Raw genomic sequence first — 25,895 nt, 5'->3', positions numbered from 1 at the left:
ATTGTTTCATGTATTATGTTCAGTATTTTATTAGACTGAGCTCAGCCAATTTATTAGAAGGCCAGTGAAAAAATGCTAATAAATACTTTAAACTGTAAATTTGAACTGGATGTATATTGTGAAGAGTAAAGACTTTTTAAATAACTAGTAACACACATAGTGTCCTGCAGTAGTTTTCAAGTGATTTTTTTTCTCGCCCGTGAATCATAACAAGAAATACACTTTTAAAAATATTTATTTATTTCCTTCTTGTTGCCCTTGTGTTTTTATTGTTGTTGTAGCTATTGCTGTTGATGTCATCGTCGTTGGATAGGACAGAGAGAAATGGAGAGAGGAGGGAAAGACAGAGACAGGGAGAGAAAGATAAACACCTGCAGACCTGCTTCACCACCTGTGAAGCGACCAGGGGCTTGAACCAGGATCCTTATGCCGGTCCTTGCTTGCACTTTGCGCCACATGCACTCACGTACGCTTAACCTGCTGCGCTACCCCCTGAGACTCCCCAAGAAATACATTTGACATTGCAGCTCAGCACACACACAAATAACTAAAGCAGAGGTCTGGTGGGGGCAATGCTTAGCCTTATGATGTGTAACATATTCATTCTGATACTTTCCACAATATTCTCTATTTTGTATTTTTTTTATTTTTTTAATATTTATTTATTCCCTTTTGTTGCCCTTGTTGTTTTATTGTTGTAGTTATTATTGTTGTTGTTGTTGTTGTTGGATAGGACAGAGAGAAATGGAGAGAGGAGGGGAAGACAGAGAGGGGAGAGAAAGATAGACACCTGCAGACCTGCTTCACCACTTGTGAAGCGACTCCCCTGCAGGTGGGGAGCCAGGGTTTGAACCGGGATCCTTATGCCGGTCCTTGTGCTTTGCGCCACCTGCGCTTAACCCGCTGCGCTACAGCCCGACTCCCAGTATTCTGTTTTTTAAAAAAACAAAAAATGTTTGTCAAGACTTTAAATTGATTTTACAATCCACTAACACAAATCAAGATTCAATAACACCAAACCTAAACAATAATATATACATACTGTGACACCTAGGTAGTATTGCTAATATACAACACATTCTATAAGATACATTGTACCAATTGAATTCAAGATAGCTATTGTCTCTCAACTTTATGAGAACACGAAGAAATTAAGAACAAATGTCTTTCTCTTTTGGGGAGCATTTAGAAGGTTTTCGAAAGTTACACTTTAGTATCTGGGGAACTGCATCTCTAAAACAATCAATCAGTGCTGTCATATTTCTCCAGGCAGCCATGGATGTGCTGTCTTTCTCAGTGATGGGCCAAATCATTTCCCATTTCTAGACGTTGGTTTTGGCAGTGAGGAATGGAGTAAGCCAACTGTGTCAATATCATGTCATGTTCCTCCCCTTAGAGACCAGTTATTGGGCTTTGTTCTTTCTTTACAGAAAGAAAATGGCCCAATCTTGCAGTTGTGAACTAGTGATTTTATTCATAGATGTCTCTTGACTACAAAGTGGCAACATAAACAATCAGATGTTTAACAAATCCCTCCTCATACCGGCAGGCAAACAGGCTCCTGCAGAGGAAGACCAGGGATTGGAAGGACCCCACCCCTGCCCTCCTACCAGTCTGTAGTGTGCTCAAGACTCAGTAAATTGATTGCACAGTTCACCAGTGGGTTGCAAGTCAACATTTAAAACAATAACATGCATAGGGTATGTGTATGTGTATATACGCACACATTATACAGGACAACAAACAACAGGGTTAAGAAAATATCCACTGCCATCTCTTCCCTGAATCTTCCTAATTTCCTCCCAGTGCTGGCTGTATTCCCTGTCCAGGATCCATTTAGTTTAGACCATCCATAGACTTCCCCACCCCATTTTGTTTATGGTTATCTGACTCGTGATTTGACTACATTTGTAAATTAATTAGAAGCAGCTTGGCCTAATAGCCCTCCTTCAAATCACTCAGCATCCCATATGCTGAGACACAGGATGTCTCTTGCATCCTGCTGAGAAGCCCACAGCAGATGAGCTGGGAGGAGGGGGTGGGCAGCAGGGGTTGGAGAGAGAGGTGGGTAGAGTGAGGTTTGAGTGCCTTGCAAACCACTCAGAATTTAAGAAGGTTTCTTGCTCTCAGGAACTATTCCCACTTCATCCCACCTTTTAGATGAATGGTAATTTCTTTTTTCTTTTAGCAGTTTGCTTACATTGTAAAACCTCAGGAATATGCAGACTATCATTTCTTTCTGAGATAATTCTTCAGACCACTGCATCTTCCAGGATGGGGTCTTTGCCTTAAGACAAATTTTGGTAGAGATTATTAGTAAAGATCAAATGATAATATTTATTTATTTTGCCTCCAAGGTTATTGCTGGCGCTCAGCACCTGCACTAGAAATCTACTACTCCTAGAGGCTGTCCCTCCCCCCCACTTTGTTGCCCTTGTTGTTACTGGATTGGACAGAGAGAAATCGAGAGATGAGGGAGAGACAGAGAGGGGGAGAGAAAGACAGACACCTGCAGACCTGCTTCACTGCTTGTGAAGCGACCCCCCCCTTGTAGGTGGGGAACCGAGGGGCTTTAACTGTGATTCCTACGCCGGTCCTGGTCCTTGTGCTTTGCACCATGTGCACTTAACCTGCTGCACTACTGCCTGGCCCCCTCAAATGATAATTTTTAAATACATTGCTTCGCCACTTGCAAAGCTTTCCTCCTGCAGGTGGGGACCAGGGGGCTTGAACCTGAATCCTTGCACATTGTAACATGTGCCACCACCTGGCCCCAAATGATAATTTTTGTTGATGTGGCTTATTTGAAATTTTTAAAGTAAAAGTAATGCATGTGTCTGCTGTAGTACTCTTTATATTCACTGGTTCTGTGAAAGAAACAACTTAAGCCACTATTGCTTTAGATTCAGCTGGTGGTTGTGTCTTTATCACTAATTTATTTAGCGGTTTATTTCTTGAAAATTTCAACCTTAAAGACCATGCACTTGGTGTATTGCACCAAAGTAAAAGACTTTGGCGAGGGCAGTAAGGGGGTAGGATGAAGGGATCTGGAGTGCCAGTGCAAGATGGTGGCAAAGGACCTAAATTGGGGGTGAGAAAGTTTTGGCAGACACCTATCACAGGGAGATGAGAGACTAAGCTAATGTGTCAATAATCAATTAGCCCTCTATTAAACATTTTTTAATAAAAAGTCAAAATGTTTCAAATTAAAGAAACCATCTATTAGTTTTTTACTATAATATCTACCTATACTTATAAAGAATAAGTAAATTCTCAGCTAGGATGATTTTTTTTCTCCCTTAACAGTGCTACAACCCTCTTTAGCCCACTTATCTAGGCTTAACAAACAAGGGGACAACATTTATGTTACATCACATGGATACAGAAAAACTTCGTAATTTCAGTGTGTAGTTGTGCAAATTGTAGACAAACTTGAATTCACTTTTAGAAAGATCTACTTAGTCCTTTAAAATCTGTTTTACTGGGGGTCGGGCGGTGGCGCAGTAGGTTAAGCACATGTGGCACAAAGCGCAAGGACTGGCGTAAGAATCCCGGTTTGAGCCCCTGGCTCCCCACCTGCAGGGGAGTCGCTTCACAGGCGGTGAAGCAGGTCTGCAGGTGTCTATCTTTCTCTCCCCCTCTTTGTCTTCCCCTCCTCTCTCTATTTCTCTCTGTACTATCCAGCAATGAACAACATCAACAATGGCAATAATAATAACCACAACGAGGCTACAACAACAAGGGCAACAAAAGGGGGAAAAAATGGCCTCCAGGAGCAGTGGATTCATGGTGCAGGCACCAAGCCCAGCAATAACCCTGGAGGAAAAAAAAAATCTGTTTTACTTATGAAACTACAATTTCTAGGAGTGCACTGGTCAGCCAACAGCATGAAATATCTGTGGGTTTCTTATAGTAGTTATTTTTCACTGAGCTAAAAAAATGCATTGTTATAATTTAGCAGCTCCTGTTTTCCTAGGAGTTCATCGACATAACAAAGCAACTAAAGAAACGCATTAATTGCAAAATGTTCCTGGAAGAAGTAAAAATAACAATGGAAATTGACTTATTTGGTTGACTTTACATGTACCCTCCCAATGTCTCAAGTCTGCCAACATACTAACCTCTCTCTTTGTCCCCTGCAGAATGGATGATATACTGATAGGGGCCCCCCTCTTTATGGAACGTGAATTTGAGAGTAGTCCTAGAGAAGTCGGACAAGTTTACCTGTATCTGCAAATAAGCGCCATAGTCTTCGGGGACCCCCAAGTCCTCATAGGCACCGAGGTTTTTGGGAGATTTGGAAGCTCAGTGGCACACTTAGGAGACCTGAACCAAGATGGATACAATGGTAACTGACAGCAGTGTTTGTGTCCCAATGTCAGTGACATGTTTTTATTTATTTAGATAAAATGCTGTTTTACAAGACTGTTGTTGTCTTGGGAGTACAATTTCATACATCCTCCAAATATCTGCTAGTATACTCAGAAAAAAAATCCTAGGACTGTTTGGATAGTAATTTTTTTAAATAGCCTCATAAAATAAGAGCATATAGTAAACATTCATGATTCGAGAGAAGTTAGAAAGAAAAATCACCAGCTGACTTTGCTTCCTAAATGACCCTATTTCTGTGCAGTCAAGTGCAATAAACACTAATCTGGGTAGACATTTTTTCCTTTGTTTTCTCTCTCAAAACGTTGATGATACTTTAAGAACTAAGAGAAGCATATGTTAATGGTATAAAAGAGGCCCTGTCTCTCTCAGTTTTATTTGTTCTTGAGTATAAAATGGGCTAAAGGATGCCTAACTGGTGCTAAACAAAGGGACAGGGAGAATCTCACTAACTTGGTATAGAAGACAGTGACTCCCTCCACCTACTTTCTGACAGTGTTTTCTGCAACATTCTGACTTTCTAGATTTTATTTGTTTGTTTGTTTGTTTTTCCCTCTTGTTGCCCTTGTTTTATTGTTGTGGTTATTATTGTTGTCGTCATTGTTGGGTAAGGCAGAGAGAAATGGAGAGAGGAGGAGCAGAGAGGGGGAGAGAAAGACACCTGCAGACCTGCTTCACTGCTTGTGAAATGACTCCCCTGCAGATAAAAGGAAGTCAGGGGCTCGAACCGGCATCCTTATGCCTATCCTTGTGCTTCGCAGCATATGCGCTTAACCCGCTGCGCTACACCTGACTCCCAACTTTCTAGATCTTTTATCCTATCTGTTAAACAAAAGTGGGTTTATGATATTCATTATGTAATCAATCCACAATTTATTCAGTCTTACCAGATTTGTCTTTGAGTAATGAAAAATGAGTGACAAAATGAGAATACATACTGCCATTGACTGTGGTAGACTGCTATGTTATTATGCTGTTGAGACTTTTTTCATGTTAAACTAAGTACAGAACTGCCCCCCCCTTTCAATCCCCACTAACTAAAGCACAGCAACCCTATAAGCCTGTTCTATGGCAAAATGGCATAAAGTGAAGAAGCAATTATCACTAGCTTATATGGAAATATTTTTTAGCTTCCCCAGACTCCCAAAATACCAAATCCTTTCAAATAACACAAAACCTAAAGTCACACTCACTTATAACAAAAGCACAGATGATGGACATCTGGCCCTGAAGAGAAACTGGGCGGAGTCACTTTCTCAGCCTCTAGAGCAGCTAGAGTTTGTTGTTTGTTTTTGCTTTTGTCCTAAAATTGAAACCCTCGTTGAGTTTCTCTCTGTTACCAAAAATACATATTAATGTAAATCTTTCATAAATGTTAAGTGTTAGAATACAAATTTTCAGGAAGCAGGAGATACTGGTGTCTATGTTTATTGTTTGGAATGATAATGAACCCCTCCCCCCGTGTGGTGGGTGGGGGTGATTAGGGCTCTCTTGATGGGTTTCTCATTGCCTTTGACTACACATGGGCCTTACCAACATCATGGGTTGATGTGATCATTTCTTTTAGAAAGAGATTGTTTTCCCTTTGAACAAGAACATTTCAAATACCCTGTCAGGCTGCCTCCCCTGCCTACCCAACCCTGTGATCTAACTTCACCCTCCCATGATTCCCTAAATTACCATCTAGATCATCCTTTGGCTGTTGCTCAAATGCAACAAGTTCCTTTGACCTTTGGCCTTTGTGCAGTGCTAGCTGGAATACTCTGCCATCTAATTTCACATAGTCCCTAGATTTTAGTTTATAAACAGGTAGTTGACCACCTGATCTAAAACAAAATCTAGTCACTCTATTACATCATTGTTTTTAAGATTCTCTCTACCTAGCATTTGTTATTTTCATTTTTTTTTCTTGATTGGGTTTTTGTCCCAATCATCTATCACCAGTACCATAATATACACTTTCTAAAAAGGAGCCCCTGGGTCACTGCCCTTTTTATTGCATCCAGTTCATAGTGGGCACTGAAAAAATAGTTAAAAGACAACAAAAAATCACTATAGTTGCAACAGTACAAAAATGGCATGGAAAATTTATTAAATCTTTTGAGCTTTGTGATACTGCTCTTCAATTGTACTTGATTATATTTCTATAGCCTTCTAATAATATGTCTGTGTGTGTCTGTAGACATTGCTATTGGTGCACCATTCGCAGGCAAGGATCAAAGAGGCAAAGTGCTCATTTACAATGGGAACAAGGATGGCTTAAACACCAGGCCTTCCCAAATTCTGCAAGGAATATGGGCTTCCCAGGCTGTGCCATCTGGATTTGGCTTTACTTTAAGAGGAGATTCAGACATTGACAAGAATGATTACCCAGGTAAGGTTTGCTTTCTTCTCCCATGAGACAGTCCACTTCCTAGAAAGTGTTCATTCTCTGGAAAATGCATCATGTGTAAGTAAGTAGCTCTTTCATATGGTTGAAGGAAATGATGGTGTGTGTGTGTGTGTGTGTGTGTGTGTGTGTGTGTGTGTGTGTGTGTGTGTGTGTGTTTCCAAAGTGACTTTCAAGAGCTTTTGAAACTATTCAAAACAAGCACCCCCTTCCCTTCCCTGCTGGTTCCTATTCAGGCACCAGATGCCAGGCTAGCTTCGTGGGCAGGAGACAAACGACCAGGACTCATAGCTGATCTGGGAACGCAGTTCAGTCTTTATTGATGAGCGAGAATGCAGTGCAATCTATCTAATCTCTATTCATGAGAAAATCCTGTCCTTTATATCTCCTGAGGTGGAAGTGTCAGGTCGGAAGAGTATGTTCATAGGATGGGGGTGGGGAAAAGGAAAAAAGTGCTTGAACCATTGGGGATTAAACGGTGGAAAACAGGATGTGACTAGGAGAGGGGGCGGAGTGTAAAAAGAGTGTGAACCAGTGGGAATTAAACCAGTGTGGATCTCAAACAAAACTATGACTATGTAAATAGAACACAACGTTAAGCAATGCAAGCGAATCTAACGTGATGATCAAAACAGAAGGGGTATTAGAAGCAGAATTAAAAGCAGACCAATACTTCCCCATCAAGAGACAATGTTAAAAAGGCAAGATGGCTTTAAAAATGCATTGGACGGGCTGGGTGGTGGCGCACCTGGTTGAGTGCACACGTTACAATGCGCAAGGACCCAGGTTCGAGCCCCTGGACCCCACCTGCAGGGGGAAAGCTTCACAAGTAGTGAAGCAGGACTGCAGATGTCTCTCTGTCTCTCACCCTCTCTATCCCTCCCTTCCCTCTCGATTTCTGAATATCTCTATCCAATAAATAAATAAAGATAATAAAAAAATTTAAAAAACTGAATAATTTTGCAGCCAAGGTTTTTATTTGAAATCCTTTGGGAATTTGGTCTCCATTAAAAAAAGTAACAGCTTGTGTTGGATACTTTATAGAGCTATTTACTTTAACTCTGTAGCTCCCTTTGGAATTCATAATTATTATTAACTTATGAACTGAATTATTTCTGTTCTTAGGCTTACATCTTCAGAATGTAAATACTTTCCACATTTTTCAGTAATAGCTTGAAGTGATGCAGAAAGAATTAGTTAACTGCTTATACTTACTTTCTTCTGAGGACTCAGTATAAATCACTTTCTTCTGAGGACTCAGTATGAATCTAAGTATGGAAATCCATAGAACACAGAGAACTCACTCATGCTTAGTGAATGCATGGATTTGTCTTAAAGGACTGTTTTAGTAGTCAGCATTTGTAGCACAGAACATCAGACTTCTTGGTTTTTTGGTTCACTTTTTACTGTTATGTTGGTTATTCTAAGTAATTCATTAAATACTTTGACATCATTAATTATTAGGTGATCACTCCAGGTGCTTATCGAAACCATGTCTCTTTCCACCACCTCTTCCCTAATGGGGCAGCATTCCAGTACACTGCCCAAATCCACATCACTAACTTTAATACTTTGATTTTTTCCTCCTCCTTTGGGAGTAGTCTAAAAGGACACCAGAACATATTCTTATGAATTTGTCCAAAATAGTTCCATGCTACTAGCATTAGACTTATTGTGGACACAAAGCAGATTTAATATTACAGACGTCCCTAGATACCTAAAAGTAGGATTCCATGAAACCATTACTAAGTTAAAATAGTAAAGAGTGTAGTGATTGCCATTAACTTATGTGGAAATTTCTTTTTTTGTTGTTTTTTTTTTAAAATTTTTAATGTTAAACAAACAAACAAAAACAGCAATCATTCCATGGTGATAGAAAAGGACCTAAGGGAGTCTGTGGTAACGCAGCAGGTTAAGCGCAAGTGGCGCAAAGTGCAAGGGCCGGTGTAAGGAACTTGGTTCGAGCCCCCAGCTCCCCACCTGCAAAGGAGTCGCTTCACAGGTGGTGAAGCAGGTCTACAGGTGTCTATCTTTCTTTTTTTTTTTTCCTTTTTTTTTATGTGGAAATTTCTTAGCATTCCTAATCTCCCCAAAATAACCTACAGAATAACATGTAAGACTCAACAAACAAACAAACAAAAAAACCCAGTAACATAGATTAAAAAGCAGAAATGATATGATAAATACACAACACTAAAAAAGTAGTTCCTAGGGAAGGGGATGGTGGGGCCTTTCTCAGGGTTTGGAGTTACCAGAAAGGCTGTTGTGAAAACAATGTGAATGTCATTTTTTGCCCTTTCACTGCAGAAGCAAAAGTTCTCCTCAGATTTATCTTCAAAAGGCAAAGCAACACACACACACCAGCAGGTTCTTCTGCAGGTCTTTCATAAACCATGCAAGCAGTGGATAAAGTCTTGAATTTGCAAGCATGGGGTCCCTAGTTTGATTCTTGGTATCACATTTGCCAGAAAGATGTATTGGTTCTCTCTCCTTGCTCTCTTTTTCACTCACTGATGAGTTCGCCTTTAAAGTAACATGAAAGTTAAGCTTCCTAACTGGGGCAGTTTCAAAAGAATCCAGTTAAACTTATTTTCTGAGCTCTAATTTGATCGGTGATGATTAATTTTTGTTTGATTATTTGGTGGGGTGGAGAGGGGAATTTTATACATAATAGTGTCTAATCTTAAATAATTTAAAAATCTAGGTCCTTATATGCAAGATATGTCAGCATGATTAATGAAATTTAACTTCTGGGCTGAAGTTTTAGATAGGTTGTTATTTTAGAAAGCTATTTCTGGGGCCAAGTAGTGATGCCAATGGAAGGAGTTGACAGAATAATATAGGTGAAAAATAGACAAGACTTGACCATAGTGACTATGATAGAAAGTGGAGACGGTTGGGGAAATAGAAAAAAAAACAAAACAACTGATGTTTAAGATGACTCTGGAACTCAATCTAGAGTGCCTAGGATACCCAAGAAAAGTCTGCTTAGAAGACAGACATGGGGGGATGTAGTTACAGAAACATAGAGATTCTGCTCTAGAAATGATGTCTAGAATACTTTTCTTAACATCTAAACTACTTAGTACTTCTAAATAACATACACACATGGGTCATGAGTATTTTTGTTTTGGAGCCAAATTTTTTCTTTCCTGCTCAAAATATAGATGTGTTCAGGTTTCTCTGTTGGTACTCACAGTAAGTCTAAAATTGACCAGAGAGGGACATTGTTTACATTATTTGAGTGAAAGCATTTCAGAGAAGAAACAGCTGTGATACACAGGAATTCCTCCTACCCTACCCCCTACCCCCATGAAATGATTGAGTCTAATTCATTTAAACATGACTATATAATAAAGCCATTCACTAAGTGCAAGGCCCAGTCATGATGGGGTGGAGGATGAGATGCATGGGTTTTGTTGAAGACCAGAAATCTTACAGGCAATAAAAATCTGGAAGAAAACATAGGCAGAATGCCAACACTATCACTGTCTCATTCAAGCTCCTAATATATGGTGATTATATCATGAACCATCTCAGACAGTTACAACAGATGAAATAAAATGACCCACCATCTGTTTTAATTTGTTCTTTCCATCTCTCTCTCTCCCTCTCCCTCACCCCCCTCAGAAAACCCACACATGAGAAAAAAAAAATCAAGGGTGCCTTTAACCGAAGGGAATAATGCTCTTTAATCAAGCCTTGAGCTCCTTGAAATTAATTCAATATTTAGTCAAACGAATTTATTGTTTACTTCTCAAGCTGACACCCAACATTTTACGAAAAAAATCAAAATAGTATATTTGATTAATATTCTCATAATTTTATTATAAACACATCAGAAATCACAGCATTTCATTTCTTATAAGGTATCTTATAAATTTAGATTGAGCCAATTAGTTAATTGAAAGAATTCTTGGACTTGAATATAGTTATATATTTATTAGTCATCAGTATGAGTAGCACCTAGAAACATTTACTAAATGTAAGTTATAAATGGCATAGTAATATTATTTTAATATAATCTATGCCATGAAGAAACAAGTTAATATGAAGCTAAAAGCACTCAACACAAGACAGAATAAGAACAGAGTTTATTATTATTATTATTGTAGTTATTATTGTTGTTGTCATTGTTGGATAGGGCAGAGAGAAATGGAGAGAGGAGGGGAAGACAGAGAGGGGGAGAGAAAGATAGACACCTGCAGACCTGTTTCACCGCTTGTTAAGTGACGCCCCTGCAGGTGGGGAGCCAGGGGCTCGAACCGGGATCCTTATGCTGGTCCTTGAGCTTTGTGCCATCTGCACTTAACCCGCTGCGCTACCGCCCAACTCCCAAGAACAGAGTTTTTATGAAGAAGAAAAGATAAAGGATGAATTATAAAAATAAAGTTCTTCTAGTTAAAATATTCAAAGAAATCTTCATGGGGAAATAATTAAGCAGTTTCCTAAGACACAGGTGTGATATAAATGACATAAATGAGTCATTCTGGAAGAGAAACCCAGAATAATCAAAGACTCAGAAGAAATGACAATTTTGGAAGTTGATATGGTCCAAACTAATGGGAACATGGATGGATCAGGTCAATGAAAGGAAGATTTAGTACAACTAGTAAACAGCCTTTATAGTATGCCAAACAACTGGCATAGGAACTTTGTTAGGAAAATATTGGAAATAAGATACTATTTTTTGGGAGTCAGGCTGTAGCACACCGGGTTAAGCGCAGGTGGCGCAAAGCACAAGGACCAGCATAAGGATCCCGGTTCGAACCCCGGCTCCCCACCTGCAGGGGAGTCACTTCACAGGCGGTGAAGCAGGTCTGCAGGTGTCTATCTTTCTCTCCTCCTCTCTGTCTTCCCCTCCTCTCTCCATTTCTCTCTGTCCTATCCAACAACGACAACAACAATAATAACTACAACAATAAAACAACAAGGGCAACAAAAGGAAATAAATAAATTAAATTAATATTTTTTTAAAAAAAGATACTATTTTTTCAGCAGATGACTGGATACAGAAGTTGTGGGATACTTGCTCAATGGAATACTATTCAGCCATTAAGAAAGACAACATTGTCTTTTTCATCATAAAACAAATGAAACTTGATACAGGGCTATGTGAAATAAATCAGGAAGTGAAAGACAACTACTGGATGGTTTCACTAACATGTGCTATATAAGTAAAACAAATTTGCAAGAAATAACAAACTTTGATTCTTAGACTATGAATACTATAGTGGTTACTGGAGAGAACTGGGAGGGGAGGTGGGCGGATAGATGGAGATTCTCTTTGGTGTAATGACACTGAAACTTAGGGGGTAGGTATGGTGAGTCTCATATATATATAAAAAGGTGTAAAGCTGTGCTTTTAAAATTGTATATACTGGAAACCAATGTTACATCATTAAGAAAGACTGTCTATATTTTTAAATGATATTTAGGTACTGCAATTTTTTATCAAAGAGGTATAAAACCATTAAGGTCAAAAGTCATTAAAGAGTCCCAGGTAGTAGTCACACTGAACTGGATAAATGCTGCCCTAAAGTCAAGACTGTCTGGGGTAGCTTGAGAATAAATATCTTGCTGAAGGTACAAGCCAGTAGCTGACTAGCTAGCCAGCCCATTCTGGGGGGAGATGTCTCCAGAGGTCTGCTCTCTGAATAACCATGAAATGTACCTCCACATTCAGAGTTATGCAGGTAAGTATTCAAGGAAGACCACATCCATAGTGTTCACCCACTTCCATGCTGTAAATATTCTTACTGTGGTTGATGTCAAGCATTAATGATTCTTACATGATGAATTATATAGTTGTTCAATGCACAGCAGAGATAGGCCAGGCATATTTAACTGTTAATGTCCATCAATACATTGATCTTTTATGATGATGATAATAATATTATTATTTCCCAGGGATCTGCCAGGACTTTGTAGAATATTCAGATGCTTCTTGGTCTGCATGACTCCACTACTCTTGGTAAACTCCCCTAAAGAAAACTTAAGTTAGAAACAGAGAGGGAGAGATAGATAGACTGACAGACAGACAGACAGACAGACAGAAGGACCTATCTTTGTAAGACCATTACAAGAAGGAATCTGTACTACTGAATTTCAGTGTCTACTCAGAAACACACAGCTCTAGATTGCAAATAATATTTTCTCCTCTTAGGTAAGGTACTTTCCCTCCTGACCTCTTCCAGGTTTTTTCACTTTTTTATTTTATTTTTTAGAAAAGAAGAGGTTATTAAAAAAAAAAAAAAAACAACAACAAAAACAATTCAAGGTCCTGGAGAGACCCACAAGAGAGCTTATGCTGATGATCCTGATGGAAGTGGCCAGTGATGGTGGAGAGAAGGATCTAGTAGAGATCTAGGCCCATCATATCTATGTGGGAATCCATGGATTCCCTGGCTAGGGCCACAGATGGTGGGGTGCCCCTAACTTACAGATACTTATCTACCCAGCACCCTAGGCCCTAGCCGATATCTAGTGTCTGTAACTTTGTTAGAGAGTGTCTCATCTGAAATGGTACTAGGTAGTCCCAAATGCTAGGAAAGGTCTCACCAGATTATTGGAGTTGGAAGGACCTTGCCCTCACTGTAAAGCAGCAGTAGTAGGGACTGTCCCACTCTCTGAAGGGAGGCTGGGTCATCCTGTGCTGCCACTTGAAGACTGGTCCTGAAATGAGTGCAGCCTAGAATGTTCCCAGCTCATGGCTGTGAGGTCAGACTGACAGGAACTCAGAGATTACACAGGCTTCTGTGCAAAATGTGAAGAGAGAGAGAGAGAGAGAGAGAGAGAGATGCCCTGGGTCAAATCAATGAGGTAAACAGTTAATTGTATTTATATACTTTCTTCAAGTCTGGAAGTTACTCACAGGCCTAATCCAGCTTTCTAGTCCTATTCTCAACCCTGACTACAACTTCCCAGACAACGTTTTTAGTCCACCTGCATGTTAGCTGTCAAACTCAAACAAAAATTACTACAGTCATGGGAATAGACTTCCTAGCTTCTCTTCACCCTAAGATCCCTATTCTTATCTTCTCTATTCTACTTTTTATTATTCAGTTTTATTGTTTAGTTTTGCATTGTATCTTGCCACCTTTCAGCCACCAAGTTGCACTTACTACTATGACTCCATCCTGATTTCCCTAGATAGATGACCTCACCAATATGTCCCAGAACCTCACCTCTCCACAGTTCCCACTAGGGAACGATAGAAACAGGTTGGGGCTATGTATCAACCTGTCAACGCCTATGTCCAGTGGGGAAGCAATTACAGAAGCCAGAATTCTCACTTTCTGTACCCCAAAAAGAATGCTGGTTCAAATACCCAGAGGGGGAACAATGTGAGGGGAAGATGACCAAAGGGTTCTTACCTCCAAGTCCAGCAAGAACCCAAGACCGGCAGAGAGAAAACAAAAAAAGGAAGGACATTCAGAAGTGGCAATAGGTGTACATATGACTTAGAAAGAAAGGGATGGCGGGACCACAGAAAAAAATGGCACACATATATAAATATAGATAGTTATAGAATTAATAATCAACCCATATCTGTGACCTTGGGAAAACTACTGCAGTTTCCAATAGAGAGAATAGGGACATAGAACTCTGGTCATGGGAACAGTGTAAATAGAACTATATCCCTGTTGTCTCATAATTTTGTAAATCAATACTAAAGCACTAATAAAATAAATAATTCAAGTTGGGAAGCATGATGGTAAGCTTCAAGGAAAAGATGGGAAGTTTCTGTCTTTTATTTGTGATTAATAGTGGGTTACAGTATTGTAAGACTGTAGTGTAGTTTCATCCCACCACCAAAGTTCTGTGTCCTCACTCTCCCATCTCCCAAAGATAACCACCATAGTTCTCACAAATCTTAGAAACAGTTAAACAGTTTGCTTGCTTCTGTTTTTTGTTTGTTTGTTTACAAATTCATGTGTATCAGTTCTCTAGATTGAGTGAACCCATCTGTTCATGTGAACCATATCTCTAGATCCCATATATGAGTGAAACCACCCAGTAGCTGTCTTTCATCTCTTTACTTATTTTACTAAGCACAATCACCTCCAGTTCCACCCATTTTGTCCCAAAGGACACAATACCATCTTTTTTGATTTCAGAGTAGTAATCCATGGAATGAATATATATCCCATATTTTCTTTGGCTAATCATATGTCGATGGGCATTTAGGCTACTTACACTCTGGCTACTGTGAAAGATGCAGCTATAAACATAGGGATATATATGTCCCTTTGAATTAGTGCTTGAATGTCTCTTGGGTAAGTGCTAAAGAGTGGTATTTCTGGATCCCAAGGTAATTCCATTTTTATTTGTTTAAGGACTCTCCATACTGTCTTCCAAAGGGGCTGCACCAGTTGGCATTCCCACCAGCAGCGTAGCAAAGTCCCTCTTCTCCGCCACAACCTTGCCAAAACCTACCATTTCCTGTTTCCTTTCCGCAGGTGTGAGACAGAATCTTAGTGTGGTTTTAAATTTTCATTTCTCCAATAGTAAATGGAAAATTTATTTATATGTTTGTGGGCCATATGTGTCTCTTCTTTAGAAAACTGTTTAATTCTTTGGTCCACATTTTTATTGTTAGCTTTAGTTCTTTTATAGATTTGTACCAATTCTGTATGGATGTTTGATATCAGTTGCTTGTTGGGTAAATGACATACAAATATTTTTTTCCCATTTACTGGATTACCTGGGTAGAAGATTGTATTCTTTACCTTTGGTTTTCTATAATTTAAAATTATATTGCTTATCTTTGTTGAGTGGGGAGGTTATCATACTTGGTGCTCTCTGAGTTTCCTTGTATTATAGTTTGGTACCTGATATTAATTTTTGTAAATTCTCCATCATTATAATCTAAATATTATTTCCATTTATTTCTGAATATTTTTCTGATATTCAAGTTACTTTTGTTAAATCTTTTGTAGTTGTCCCATAATTCCTGAATATTCTGTCCTCTCTTTAGTCCTCTTGCTCTTTGAGTTTCAGTTTCAGAGGTATCTTCAAACTCAGATTCTTTTCTTTTACTGTATTTTCTTAACATCTATGATTTCTTTTATATCATTTCCATCTTTCTGCTTACCTTGTCCATCTGTTCTTGCATGCAGTCTGGCCCATTAGAGCTCTTAGCATTTTTAATCACCTTTGTTGAGATACCCAGTCTGACAAGTTGTGATTCTCTATCTTTGCTTCGTGGTCTCTCCAGTTTGGGGAAAGCATGTGCATATCTTGCATGCCAATGCAGAACCAAAAGTCTGTCAGTTGAAGGTTAAATTATCTTCCAGTCAACCAGAGAAGCTGACTTCCTTCTGAATTCCATGAAGTGCATCTTTATGACATGATGTCATATTTACTTGATCTTGTAATGATATAATCAATACAGATGTGAGGGAGAGGAAATAAATTCTTTTGTACTAGTACCCCCGCATTATCTCTGACTTCCCACTGCCTGTTCTGTGATTCATTTCTAACTCATTAGAGAACAATATGATAGTCATAATTTACTGTGATTCCTTTGAAGCATTCCTTCTGTCTCTGTATACCCTGCTTTTTTCTGTGAGGGGGGCTGGTAAGGGGTGTCATGCCCCTTTTCAGAACACAGTTCAAATGTCACTTCCTCAGGAAGTCTTCCCTGCCTATTGCCTTTTGTCGAAAAACGTCGTGTGTGTGTGTGTGTGTGTGTGTGTGTGATAAATACCCCTTTGGTCCACTAGACAAGACACCTGCTAGGTGAAGGCAGGCGCTAATTTGGGTTTTCCCACCATGAACTCATTAGTGCCCAGAGTGGCTGGTACAAAATGTGTCTAGTAAATATTTGTGAATGCATGCATGCATGCATACATGAATAAATGAATGGACCAATTTTCTCACAGCCACATACCTTTGAATATAAACTTGCTCTTTTTTCTCCATCTTGTCACTGTCTTTTAATTCTTTTTTTAATATTTATTTATTTTCCCTTTTGTTGCCCTTGTTGTTTTATTGTTGTAGTTTTTACCGTTGTTCTTGATGTTATCGTTGTTGGATAGGACAGAGAGAAATGGAGAGAGGAGGGGAAGATAAAGAGGGGGAGAGAAAGATAGACACCTGCAGACCTGCTTCACCACCTGCGAAGCGACTCCCATGCAGGTGGGGAGCCTGGGGCTCGAATCGGGATCCTTACACTTTGCGCCACGTGCGCTTAACCCGCTGTGCCACCGCCCGACTCCCCACTGTCTTTTAATTCTTACATCTAATAAACAATTTTTCCTGTGCTGAATCAGAATGAAAATATGAGCAACCAAAATGATTATTTTTAAGATTTTAAAAAAATGGCATCCTCCCCAGAATACCAGCATGCTCCCCTCACTCTCCACCCAGGAGAGGAAGGTAAGAGAGATTTTTGAAAGTAACTAGTACTCCCCACGCCCTGACCCACTACCCCCACTAAAATCACTACCCATATCCTCTTCAGCATTTCCCATCTGAGGACTTTGCTCATATGATACTCCTCCCCTTATATAACCACATTTTATATTTTTGTACAAGAGTTTCTCTGTCAGAGCATTATGAATTGATCGTTTCCCCTGCAAAAAGCAGTAACTCCATGAGTGTGAGTGTACAGCACAAAGCTTGGGGTCTGGCCAGCTCTCAGCCTCAACTATAAAGTGGGGGAAGTACACTTGGGGGTTCCCGGCTCCTTCGGTGCCCAGCTTCTTTTTCTTTCTCTTCCTCTGGGCTTCTCTACACCAACTATCACAACTTACACTACTTCCCCTTCTAAACACCCCAGGGAGAGGGACTCAGCATCATATCCTCATCAGGATATGTTGTGAACACCTGGAAATTGAGGTTGCACTAGGTTCTGGCATTTAGTGGGTGCTGTCTGTGTGAAAAAAAAATCTTTTAAGGAGAGAGATAGAGCACCACCTTGCCTCCACCTGGTTTTCAATGTCTCAGTTGATTCTGTTTTCTATATTTATAAGTGTCACTACATTATTTATTGATTTATTATTTTATTTTATTTTATTGTCTCTAGGGTTATCACTGGGGCTCAGTGCTGGCACTATGATTCCACTGCTCCTGGAGGCAATTTTTCCCCTTTTGTTGACCTTGTTGTTTATCATTGTTGTTATTGTATCATTGTTATTATTGCTGTCATTGTTGTTGTATAGGACAGAGAGAAATCAATAGAGGAGGGGAAGACAAAGAGGGGGCGAGAAAGACAGACACGTGCAGACCTGCTTCACTACTTGTGAAGCCACCCCCCTGCAGGTGGGGGCTGGGGGCTTGAACTGGGATCCCTATGCCAGTCCTTGCACTTTGCGCTATGTGCGCTTAACCCACTGGGCTACTGCCCAGCCTCTATTTATTTATTTTCATGAGTCAGGATGGGGAGGGAGGGTGTGTGTGAGAGAGAGGCACCAGAGCCCTGCTCAGCTCTGGTCTATGATAGCTTAAAAGATTCAGCCTGTGACCTCTGGGGCCTGAAGCTTAGAAGTTTACTGTACTACCTCTGCACTATCTCAAAGGACTTTTCATTTTTGCTTTTATGTGGCATGAGGTACTAGGGCTGAACCCAGAGCCTTGTACATGTAAGGCAGGTACTCTACTGCTGAGCCACCTGAGCCACCTCCCCAGTCCCTAGCCAGCAGTTTCTTTCTCATGTGGCACCAAGGAATGTGCTTAGGGTTTCTTGCAAGCATGAGACCACTGAGTAGCCTTCAGAGCCCAATGTTCTACGTTCTTAAGAGAAGGAGGAAGAAGAAAAGAAGAGAGAAAGACTGGTCTTTCTCACAGTATTACTTCATGATTCAAGAGGTTTCTTCTGCTATGTCCATGATGCCTCCTTGTGTATTTGGACTGGAGCCCAGAGCCTGGCCTGCATTTTTAACAAGCCTCCTTGGAGAGGTGACTGATATATTTTAAATGTCTCACGGTAAGAATGTGCTGCATGCTCGCTGCTGAAGACTTGGCAGCTGGCTCAGGACTCCTCAGATGGAGTTCTGTAAAGGGTTGTGGAAGGACAATGCCCAGTACAGGGAACAACTAGGATTAAAGTTCCTCTCCTGAGGCCAGTTTAAACCCCTTGCACCCTCTCTTCAGGGGAGAGACTTCATGAAAGGTGAAGCAGGTCTGCAGGTGTCTCTTAATCTCTCCTTCCTATCTCAGTTTCCATCTGTCACAACTAATGAGAGAAAGAGAAATATGAAAGAAAGAGAGAAAGGTTGCCTGGAGCTATGGTTTCATAGTGCAGGCACTAAGCCCCAGCAATAACCCTGGTGGCAATAAAAATACATACATACATACAGACAGACATTTCTCCTTTTCTCCCCCTGCTTCCATTGCATCTCTGTGAATGTGCATTGGTTTGCTAGGGCTGCCAGAATGAAGTCCTACATTCTGGGTGACTCAAATAACAGAAATGTTTTATCTTCCTGATTCAAGAGGCCACACAATGTGCGGGTAGTGTAGCTTCTTCTAAGAACTCTTTCCATGAATATTAGATATTTTTTCACATGGTCTTTTCTCTGTGTCCAAATTTCCACTCCTTATAGGACACTAGTCAGTTTTGACTCGGGCTCACCTTAATAATTTTTTTTTTAACTAAATGGCATCTTTAAAGGTCTTGTCTCCAAATAGAGACATGATCTGAGATGTTAGGGTTAGGACTTAAAAAAAATTTTTTTTTTCAATTTGGAGCCAGGGTATAACTAATCCAGTAAGGCATATACTCACCATGTAGGACCAGGGTTTGAGCCCCCAGCACCAAACACAGGGTAAGTTTCATGGATGGTAGAACAGTGTTGTCATGTCCCTCCTCTCTCTCTATCTCATATTAAAAGAAAAAAAAGGGACTTAAGTAGTGGCGCACCTGATTAAGCACACACATCACAGTGTACAAGGACCTGGTTCAAGCCTCTGGTCCCCACCTGCAGTGGGGGACGTTTCAGTAGCACTGAAGCAGGGCTGCAGATATCTTTCTGTCTCTTTCCCCTTTCTGTCTCCGCTCCCCTCTCAATTTCTTTCTGTCTCTATCCAATAATAAACAAATAAATAAAATATTCTTAAAAAATAATAAAAAATATTCCACAAGGAGAGGTAGAATCATGTGGGTGAAATAAATAACATTAGCTTATACTATTATAAGATTTTTAGGGGGAGTCAGGCAGTAGCGCAGTGGGTTAAACGCATGTGGTGCAAAGCACAAGGACAGTCATAAGGATCCCAATTCCAGCCCCCGGCTCCCCACCTGCAGGAGGGTCGCTTCACAAGTGGTGAAGCAGGTCTGCAGGTGTCTATCTTTCTCTATCCCTCTCTGTCTTCCTCTCCTCTCTCCATTTCTCTCTGTCCTATTCAATAATGACAACATCAAAAACAAAAATAATAGCTACAACAATAAAACAACAAGGGCAACAAAAGGAAATAAAAAAATAAATAAATATTTTAAAAATCTAATAGATTTTTAGGCATATAGTTTGTCACATGAGGGTAGGATTTTTTTTTAAGATTTATTTATTCCCTTTTGTTGCCCTTGTTTTATTGTTTTAGTTTTTATTGTTGTTGTTGGATAGGACAGAGAGAACTCGACAGAGGAGGGGAAGACAGAGAGCGGGAGAGAAAGATACACACCTGCAGACCTGCTTCACCACTTGTGAATCAACTCCCCTGCAGGTGGGGAGCCAGGGGCTTGAAATGGGATCCTTAAGTCTGTCCTTGTCCTCTACGCCACGTGCTCTTTACCCACTGTGCTACCGCCCAACTCCCAGTAGGATTTTTTTTTTATTAGTGCTTTAATACTGTTTTATAAGATTATCAGATTGCAAGTGTATGCGTTTTCACACTCACACATGATGTGTGTGAATCACTACACCCCACCCAGATCCTGTGCCACCACCACCCATTGCCATCACCATATAAGACAGGTAGTCTGGTTATCATTTATTTATTTTTGCAAGACTATTGGCTTTAGTCATCTATATCCCACACAGGAGTGAAACCACCTGGAAGTTGTCCTTCACCTCATATTTCAATCAGCATAGTCATCTCTAATTTCATCCATTTTGTTCCAAATGATACAATTTATGATAGCTGAAGTCTGGAGACAACTTACATGCCTAATGAGAAATAACTGGATAAACCATTTGTGGGATATATTTATATAATGGAAGACGATTCTGCAATCAAGAAGTGGGGGCAGACTTTAACACAGGAACTCTACCATTCCTCGTGTAACACGGATTCAGCGAGCTTATAAACTCCATTCCATTTGTATCAGAGGATTTTGTCTCTAAGGCTGCTTATTGGGAAGAATCTTGTTCACACAGATTCTGCCAGTAACTGCAGTCATCCCCAATAGTAACCACTTACAAATGAGTGCAGAGCTAAAGAAAGAAGCTTTTCTTCAGGTCTGTTTGCAGTGGGCCAGATATACATGTGTTTTAAGTGTGGCCACTGCAAGGACAAAGTGAAATGTTTTTGATACAGTGACGCAGACGACAATAGCCCAAGCACCAAGTGATAAACAGGAGAGGGAAGGAGGTGATTTTTTTTTTTTTGCAGCCAGTGATGATAACAAGGCATAGATAACTGTTTTTGTAAATCAGGTCCATTATTTTATATTTCACTTTTATCCTTGTGTTATATTTTTATAAAAAGAAAATAAATCCTTAGTATTAGAATATTGCAGCCCAGTACCACATTCCAACTCATAAATGTTTTTCTCCAGAGTTAATTTGGAAATATTTCAGACAGACTGTTAAGATTATTACTTTCTGGGATTAAATCATGCATTTTCCCCCAAACATTTCATCCTCAACTCATCTTTCTCAGTAATGTTTTGCATGTTACTGTAAAAAAGCAAGGAAGAAAGGTGGCCTCATCTATTTTTAGATGAACATGTTTGCCAAATGCAAGGAGACTTATCTCAGTGCCAGCTTCCCACAGACATGAACCATTCTCCCAATGCCAAATGTTTAAGCCAATTTTACAAGCACTTACGAGTCAACACTGCCTTATTTACACATCATCTTTTTTACCTTTTTTTTGGTAAGATTTATTTATTCTTTTAATAGAGTCAGAAGGGGGAGTTGAGAAGGTAAGAGAGACCAGAGCACTGCTCAGCTCTGGCATACAGTTATATCAGGGATTGAACCTGGATCCTCTGAGTCCTGAGACATCTAAATCCATGCTTTAGCACGTGAAATTATCTCCCTTGCCCTACAACTCATCTTTAATCCTCTCCTTTAACACACTAGTTTATATCCCCTTGCTTTTCTTCCCACTGTCCCTGTTTGAAATATCAGGCCCTCGGTGAGTCCAGGTGAATAAATATACATGACAAAACCCTCATTAATCTTTATAACTGTGCCCTGGGAGGGATCCGATGGGCTGAGCTTTACCCACAGGAGATGATAAAAGCAGTGGGCAGCAGCCACATCCAGACTGTAACTGGATGATGAGTTTGGCCAGCTAAGTCATGGAGGTTATGGTTCTGATACCTGGTTCTAGCTGACTCAAGATGAGAGCTAGAAACTGCTGTCTCACACTGGAGGCAAGAGATGACCCAAATCCTGAGGCAAGGCTGACTCAAGAAGCTAAGGGCAGAGCTGGACTGTAAACAAGACCAGAGAAAGTGGGAGCTGGGTGGTAGCGCAGTGGGTTAAGCGCATGTGGCGCAAAGCGCAAGGACCAGCGTAAGGATCCCGGTTTGAGACCCTGGCTCCCCACCTGCAGGGGAGTCACTTCACAGACGGTGAAGCAGGTCTGCAGGTGTCTGTCTTTCTCTCCCCCTCTCTGTCTTCCCCTCCTCTCTCCATTTCTCTCTGTCCTATCCAACAACAATGACATCAACAATAACTACAACAATAAAACAACAAGGGCAACAAAAGGGAATAAATAAATATTAAAAAAAAGACCAGAGAAAGTACAGTCATGGAACCCCAACCAGTTCTTCTGAGCTCTTGGCTTTCTCATCTGGAGAACCCTGACAACTTCACCAGAGATTTGGCCAGGAACCAGGACTCATCCAGTCTTGTTAAGGAGCCAGTGACAAAGTGAATTTATAACTCTCCCTTTAAAATTCAAACTAACCTCAACTGAGTGATTTTCCATTTGAAAAATTGCATTTAAAAGAGGAATTAGATGGTGCTAAATTCAAGGACAGACAACATACACATCAAAATCTGTCAGCAGGGACCTTAAAACATACACAGTGATATCTGGAGTGACTTTTCAAACACTATAAACAGAGACACAAGTTTCTTTTAGCCAAGGGTGGACAAACACCTGTGGGCAAAACAAACACAATCAGCTGCAGTAAAGAGGAGTGAAGTTCCCATATGTGCAGCATCATAGATGGCTCCCAAGTGGACCAAGCTAGTGGACTAAGCTACTGGTATGCAAAATGTCTCCACTAATAGATCACTCTGGAAAACAGATGAGTAGAACTGTGGTCTGGAGGTGGCGTAACAAATGAGATTAATGAAATTCTGCTAATAGGTGTGTGTCTGTGTGCCTCTCTCTCTCTCTCTCTCTCTCGTGTGTGTGTGTGTGTGTGTGTGTGTGTGTGTGTGTGTGTTGCCATGGCCTTGAGCATACATAGTTCCACCACTCCTAGCCAATTTTTAAAATTATTTTTCATTTCAGGCAGATAGAAAAACAGTAAGATAGACTAACAGAGATGGAGGACAGAGAGGAGGGGAGACACCACAGCAGAGGATCTTCTGGTTCTGTGGTGCTCCCTGGGTGGAGCTCTTGGATCAGCAGTCATAGGCTCCAGTAGTCTAAATTCCCCACTGCTTTTTTCCTACCTTCCTTCCTTCCTTCCTTTCTTTCTTTCTTTTTAATTTTATTTAAGAAAGGAGACCTTGACAAAGCCGTAGGATAGGAGGGGTACAACTCCACACAATTCCCACCACCCAGTCTCCATATCCCATCCCCTCCCCTGATAGCTTTCCCATTCTCTATCCCTCTGGGAGTATGGACTCAGGGTTGTTGTGGGTTGCAGTAGGTGGAAGGTCTGGCTTCTGTAATTGCTTCCCTGCTGAACATGGGCGTTGCTTTCTTTCTCGCCCCCCCCCCCACCAGGGTTATTGCTGGGGCTCAGTGCCTGCACTACGAATCCACTGTTTCTGGAGGCTGTTTTTTCCCTTTTGTTGCCTTTGTTGTTTATCATTGTTGTTCTTATTGCTGTAGTCATTGCTAGATAGGACAGAGAAATGGAGAGAGGAGGGGAAGACAGAAAGGGGAAGAGAAAGACACCTGCAGACCTGCTTCACTGCCTGTGAGGTGACTCCCTTGCACGTGGGGAGCTGGGGGCTCGACCAGGATCCTTGAGCTGGTCCTTGCACTTTGTGCCATGTGTGCTTAACCTGCTGTACTACCGCACGCCCCCCCTTTATTTCTTAATCATCTTTCCAGTTTGAAAGGTCAAAAATGACATCTTAGTGTTCCTTTTATTTGTATTCCTTTGATGATAAGCAAAATAGAACACCTATGCATATGTTTATTAGTCACAGTTATTTACTTTTGTGCACTGCTTATCTATATTCTATTTATTGGGGTGCTTGTTACATGTGAGGACCCAGTTCAAGCCCTCAGTCCTCATCTGTAGGAGAGAAGCTTCATGAGTGGTGGAAGAGTATTACAGGTGTCTCTTTTTCTTTATCTCTCTCCTTCTTTATCTCACTTCTAAAAAAGAAGAGAAAAGGAAAGAAAAAGGAAAAAGTGGCCTCAGGAACAGTGGAGCCCTAGCAATAATCCTGGTGGCAAAGGAAAAAGGAAGAGGAGGAGGGAAAGGAAGGTTAATGAGAAAGACAAATATTTAAGAAGGGGGGGAACAAAAAGGAAACAAAACAAACAAAAAAATGGCTGTGGGGTCTGCTGCAGGCGCTGAGCCCCAACAACACCCTGATGATAAGGAAGAAAGAAAACTTGGGGCGGGGACCAGCAGAGTTCTGAATCCAAACGTTATCATCAAAAACCATTTTTAAAGGCTTTTTAAACTTTATTTATTTTGATAGGACAGAGGAAAATTGAGCGAGAAGGTGATAGAGAGGGGGGACAGAGAGGAAAAGATAGAGACACCTGCAGCACTGCTTCACCACTTGTGAAACTTTCCCCCCTGGAGGTGGGAACTGGGGTCCTCGTGCATGGTGACATGTGCACTTAACCAGCATGTCATCACCTGGCCCCAACATCAAATTTGTTTTCACTTTATTTTTTAATTAACTTTTTATTTATTTATTTGATGAGACAGCCAGAAATCAAGAAGGAAGGGGGAGACAGAGAGGGAGAGAGACAGAGAGACACCTGCAACCCTACTTCACCACTCACAAAGCTTTCCCCATGCAGGTGGGGACCGGGGCCTCGATCCCAGTTCCTTGCATACTGTAACTTGTGCGCTTAACCAGGTGTGCCACTGCACAGCCTTAGTTTTCATTTTATCATGTAGGTTCCTAAGTATGTGAAATCATGCAAGATTTTTGGAAAATTTATTTGTAGTATGTGTATATATGTATAATACACAGAAATATATATAAACAATATATGTAGCTATGTAAGCATTAACAATACTTACAATATCTATATTAAATATAGATAGCTATGTAAGTAATATATATAGCTATGAGTACTATTTTAACTACATATGTATATATAAACATACACACATATAGCACATGTATGTATACACACAAACATATATACGTACATAGATACATATAGATGTTACAAACCACATTGTCCTTATCAAAACAGATAGCATATTTGGGAAGGACAAATTGGTGAGAAGCACAGCACAGCTTATCACTTTGTTTCCCATACCCTGTCCCTATTGGATCACTTTAAGATTCTGAAAGTAAATGCTTCTGGCCTTTTCCAGCACAAGATCCCAAGGTGGTATCTCAAAAGACAAAGATATTTTCAGGGTAGGTAAATGTCTTCTGGGTCCATACTCCCAGAGGGATAAAGAATAGGGAAGATATCAAAGGAGGGGACTGGATATGGAGTTCTGGGGGTGGGCACTGTGTGGAAAATTACCTCTTTTATCCTATAGTTTTGTCAATATTTCTAGTTTATAAAAAAAATGTCTTCTTGGCTTCTGAATAACAGCAGCCACATT

General features: G+C 40.4%; 1 protein-coding gene across 2 annotated transcripts in view; it reads left to right on the top strand.

Annotated features, from left to right (window-relative positions):
- Positions 1-25,895, top strand: part of ITGA8 (integrin subunit alpha 8) — a 183,721-nt gene that overhangs the window by 72,309 nt on the left and 85,517 nt on the right. For both annotated transcript variants that reach the window (XM_060192219.1, XM_007526133.3), the window contains exons 12-13: positions 4,143-4,348; positions 6,572-6,763. In XM_060192219.1, coding sequence (XP_060048202.1) covers positions 4,143-4,348; positions 6,572-6,763 — 398 coding nt within the window. The remainder of the gene's footprint in view (positions 1-4,142; positions 4,349-6,571; positions 6,764-25,895) is intronic.

Source organism: Erinaceus europaeus, chromosome 6, assembly GCF_950295315.1.
Source record: "Erinaceus europaeus chromosome 6, mEriEur2.1, whole genome shotgun sequence".
In the NCBI taxonomy this organism is placed as follows: Eukaryota; Metazoa; Chordata; class Mammalia; order Eulipotyphla; family Erinaceidae; genus Erinaceus; species Erinaceus europaeus.
The sequence above is the reverse complement of the archived record's forward strand: the minus strand, read 5'-3'. Positions and strand labels throughout refer to the sequence as shown.